Here is a 4823-nt window from a genome sequence, read left to right on the forward strand (position 1 = left end):
GTAGCTGGCTGGGTGACCTTACCTGTCTCAGTGTTTATCCAGTTTGGGTCTGACACTCGGTAAAGAGACTCGCCTGGTTTGCAAAGGTCCTCTCCCTACTCTTATGCAACCTTCCCTTCCTCCATCCCTCCCTGGACGCTTCACTCCCTTTTCAACTCTCTCTTCCATTCCTCTCCCCTCCATCCCATTCTGTTTCTAATGATTTCTTAACAGTTCTGTAACATTCACTAGAAAAAATGTACAAGAACACAATGTATCATCTCTGTGGCCTTTGACAATGGTCTTATGAGAGGCGAGGCTGAGGTGGTGTGGACACGTCGAGAGGAGAGATGAATGTGTAGAGGATGCTGGAGATGGAACGGCAGGAGAAAGGCAGGAACACCCGAGAGAAGGTTTGTGGATGCAGCAAAGGAAGACACGGTGGTAATGGATGTGACTGACGAAGGCGCAGAAGATGGAGTACATTGGAGAAGGTTGACTGAAAGAAGAAGAAGAGGAGGATGAGGAAAATGAAGAACAAGAAGATGAAGATGAAGGCAAGGAAGAAGACGAAAAAGAAGAAAACGAAGGAGACGAATAAGGAGAAGACGAAGAGGAAAAAGGAGAAAAAGAAAAAGAAGAGAAGGAGAAGAAGACGAATAACAACAGAAACAAAACACCACCACCACCACCACCACCACCAACAACAACAACAACAACAACAACAACAGACAAAAAACCCTTCAAAACACACACGACTCCACACCACGACGCCACACAACGCCACACCACGACGCCACACCACACCACACCACACCACGACGCCACACAGCGCCACACCACGACGCCACGCCACACCACACCACACCACGACGCCACACAACACCACACCACGACGCCACACAACACCACACCACGACGCCACACCACACAACGCCACACCACGACGCCACACAACACCACACCACAACGCCACACAACACCACACCACAACGCCACACCACGACGCCACGCCACACCACACCACACCACGACGCCACACAACGCCACACCACGACGCCACACCACACCACACCACGACGCCACACAACACCACACCACACCACGACGCCACACAACGCCACACCACGACGCCACACAACGCCACACCACGACGCCACACAACACCACACCACACCACACCACGACGCCACACCACACCACACCACGACGCCACACCACACCACACCACGACGCCACACAACGCCACACCACGACGCCACACCACACCACACCACGACGCCACACAACGCCACACCACGACGCCACACAACGCCACACCACGACGCCACACAACACCACACCACACCACGACGCCACACAACACCACGCCACACCACGACGCCACACAACGCCACACCACGACGCCACACCACACCACCGCTCGCCTTGATCTACGTAAGTGCACTCCTCATATCCCGACGACTAATGTGTCACTCGTAAACTCTGAGGCAGGAAGCGAGGTAGCAAAGACCCGAGACAGAAGACTCCAATCCTGCTGAGACAAACACCGATCCTGCACAGCGGCGGGGGTTTTAGAAGGATTAGCTTCTTTATATCGTGTATCACTTTGTATCTGATTCCCTTTCCGTTACTCTTGACGTAATGGGAGACAGGATCACAGGGACACGACTGCTTGTAAGGGGAAGATACTGTAACTCTCCACTGATTCTGGCGTAGGTGGGGCAGGGAGGGGCGTAGTAGGAGGGAGAGGAGGAAGGGGAGAAAGAGAGGTGATGGTACAAAGGAAAAGGATGAAAATACAAAGGAAAGGGAGAGAAAAGAATGACGAGACAAGGGACAGAGAGAAAGGATGAAGATACAAGGGAGAGAGAGGGGCGGATACAAGGGAGAGGGAGGAAAGGAGGGAGAGGGGTGATAAGAGAGAAGCAAAGGGATGGCAAAGGAGAGAGAAAGAGATGTAGATACAAAGAAGAGGGAGAAGGATGACAAAGGAGAGGAAGAGAAGTGATAAAGAAAAGGGAGAGGAGGAAGGGGAGGAATAAAGGTGAAGGAAGAGGGAGAGGGTGAAGGAAGGAGAGGGTGAAGGGGAGAGGGAGAGGGGTGACAAGGGAGAGGAGGGAGAGAAAAGGTAATTATTAGATACTTGATGTTGTTCATTAATCACTGACCTCCAAAAGTGGTCTTAATGATGTTATTCTGTTCCACTTCTCCACTTCTTCCGCCCCTCCCATTCCCTCCACCCCTCCACCACTTCATATCCTTCCCTCTTGGCTACAGAAATAGAAGAGTGGACTGACTGACTGACTGACTGACTGACTGATTGACTGACCCCCTACCTCTCTCTATCACTCTCTGGCAGCCTCATTTCTAAAGTTTATTTATTTATTTTTTTTTACAGACGCAAGTAAATTTAAGTCGGTCTCTCTCTCTCTCTCTCTCTCTCTCTCTCTCTCTCTCTCTCTCTCTCTCTCTCTCTCTCTCTCTCTCTCTCTCTCTCCTGAACGCCGTAACAAGGACTTCGTGACGCTGCAATTGACCTCGATTCACGTGACCTGCTGCCTCGGGGTCACGCGCTCACGATGCACTGTGACATGACCCCTCCCTTCCCCTCCCTTGCCTCACCCATACACAGTCTAAGTTAACCTAGTCTTGCAGAACCACACAAGTTTAACTTAACTTGACCCTAACCTAACCTAACCTAACCTTGCAAAAACCACACCAATCTAACCTAGCTTAATTTTGCCTTAACCTAACCTAACCTTGCAAAACCACACCGCTCTAACTTAGCTTAACTTTGTGTGAACTTAACCTAACTTAACTCAACCTAGCCTTGCACAACCATATCCAGTCTAATTTAACTTAAATCAACCTAACCCAATATCCCCACGTCCATTCTAACCTAACTTATATTCAACTTAACGTAACTTAATCTAACGTTAGATAATTTAACGTAACCTGACCAAACGATACACACATCCACACTTATCCTAACCTAACCAAACTTAACCTAACTTTGTCTAACACAATGCAACCAAACCTGACCTTGACTTGACTTTGACCCAACATAATCTGACCTAACTTATTCCAATTGCAGTTCATTTCTCTTACTTAAATATAATTAAGTGAACAGGTGTGTGTGTGTGTGTGTGTGTGTGTGTGTGTGTGTGTGTGTGTGTGTGTGTGTGTGTGTGTGTGTGTGTGGACACGAGATCACCACCACTATTACTACCACACTATCACCACCACCACCATTACCACACTATCACCCCCACCACCACCACCACCACCAACACCACCACCATCACCCCCACCACCACCGTCAGCATCAAGACAGGTGGGGGCAGGTGGGAACAGATGTTTTCCTACCTGTAATAACGCGGTGAGGTGAGAGCGAGTAGTGATAATGAACGAGGAGGCCCGGAATGGTGAAGATAATGAGCTGTGACCAACAAGAGACAAAAAGCAATTCAGCTGTTACTGTAATTAACGATCTTAGCAGCGTAACAGAGCGCTTAGACTTACCTGGAATTCTTTACTGTAATTAATCTCTCTCTCTCTCTCTCTCTCTCTCTCTCTCTCTCTCTCTCTCTCTCTCTCTCTCTCTCTCTCTCTCTCTCGACATCCATATAAGAAAAGGTCAGTGTGTCTTTTGTTTCACGTGATCCCCAGGTGTGTACGTCGTCTTAATTAAAGGTGTGTGTGTGTGTGTGTGTGTGTGTGTGTGTGTGTGTGTGTGTGTGTGTGTGTGTGTGTGTGTGTGTGTGTGTGTGTGTGAGAAACAAGGAAGCGTGATTGTTGGATAAAGGGCAAGAAACGAGGAGGAGGAGGAGGAGGAGGAGGAGGAGGAGGAGGAGGAGGAGGAGGAGGAGGAGGAGGAGGAGGTACAAACACTAACCCAACACCGTACCTCTCACTGACTTGGGAATGTGTGTGTGTGTGTGTGTGTGTGTGTGTGTGTGTGTGTGTGTGTGTGTGTGTGTGTGTGTGTGTGTGTGTGTCCTTGGGGCGTGGCGCGACCTTTGGAGGACACACACACACACACACACACACACACACACACACACACACACACACACACACACACACTGAAAAAAAAAACACAAAAAAAACTAAATTTAAAAGCCACAACAAACAAACAAACAAACAAACAAACAAACAACAACAACAACAAACAGTACAGCACAAGGCAAGCCACACCATACCAGACTCCCCTGAGCCAAGCAAGTCCAACAGGTGTTCAAGTTACCGGGCCATCCACCTTTCCACCTCCCTTCAGTCCACTCCACCAATCCACCAATCCAATCTCTTCAATTTCCACCCCCGAAGCACATCCCGGCCCAGCTGTACAGTAATTATGGTAAATTGTACGATCATTCCCGCGGCTAACGATACCTTAGGCACTGGGGGGTGGGGAGGGGAGGATGGGACGAGTTGGGTGGTCCGGAGCGGGGTGAAGGGGGGCGGGGAAGGGGGCTAAGCTAAGGGGTATTTTAATATTACCCGGTGTTATGATAATGGGTCTCTTCTAATGCCTTCTTCTGTGCCCTAATGGTGCCCTCTTCATCACACTCATAGGCTCGTGGTAGGCCTATTGTGGGTGGCAGTAGGCTCATCTAATGTTGGGTTTCTTCTTCCTTTCCTGTTTGTCTGTATACATTTTCACATTTTTTTCTCTCTTCTTCTTCTTCTTGTTTACTCGTATGTATTTAAACTTTTGCACTTCTTAGTTATTTTTCTTTTTCTCATTCTCTTCCTTTCGTTAAGTGTATCCTTGTTTTTCATTTTCTTTTCTGTCTCTTTTTTCCTGCATTATTTCTTCTTATTTCTCCTCTTTCTCTCTA

At 48.6% G+C, this 4823-nt stretch overlaps 1 protein-coding gene across 1 annotated transcript; it reads left to right on the top strand.

Moving 5' to 3' along the window:
• Positions 1–344: 344 nt before the first annotated feature.
• On the top strand, positions 345–1411 carry LOC135115144 (soluble scavenger receptor cysteine-rich domain-containing protein SSC5D-like). The gene is made up of 2 exons (XM_064031645.1): positions 345–392; positions 812–1411. The coding sequence occupies exons 1-2, from the start codon at positions 345–347 to the stop codon at positions 1409–1411; spliced, it is 648 nt and encodes a 215-aa protein (XP_063887715.1).
• The last annotated feature ends 3412 nt before the right edge of the window (positions 1412–4823 follow it).

Source organism: Scylla paramamosain, chromosome 28 (assembly GCF_035594125.1).
Source record: "Scylla paramamosain isolate STU-SP2022 chromosome 28, ASM3559412v1, whole genome shotgun sequence".
In the NCBI taxonomy this organism is placed as follows: domain Eukaryota; kingdom Metazoa; phylum Arthropoda; class Malacostraca; order Decapoda; family Portunidae; genus Scylla; species Scylla paramamosain.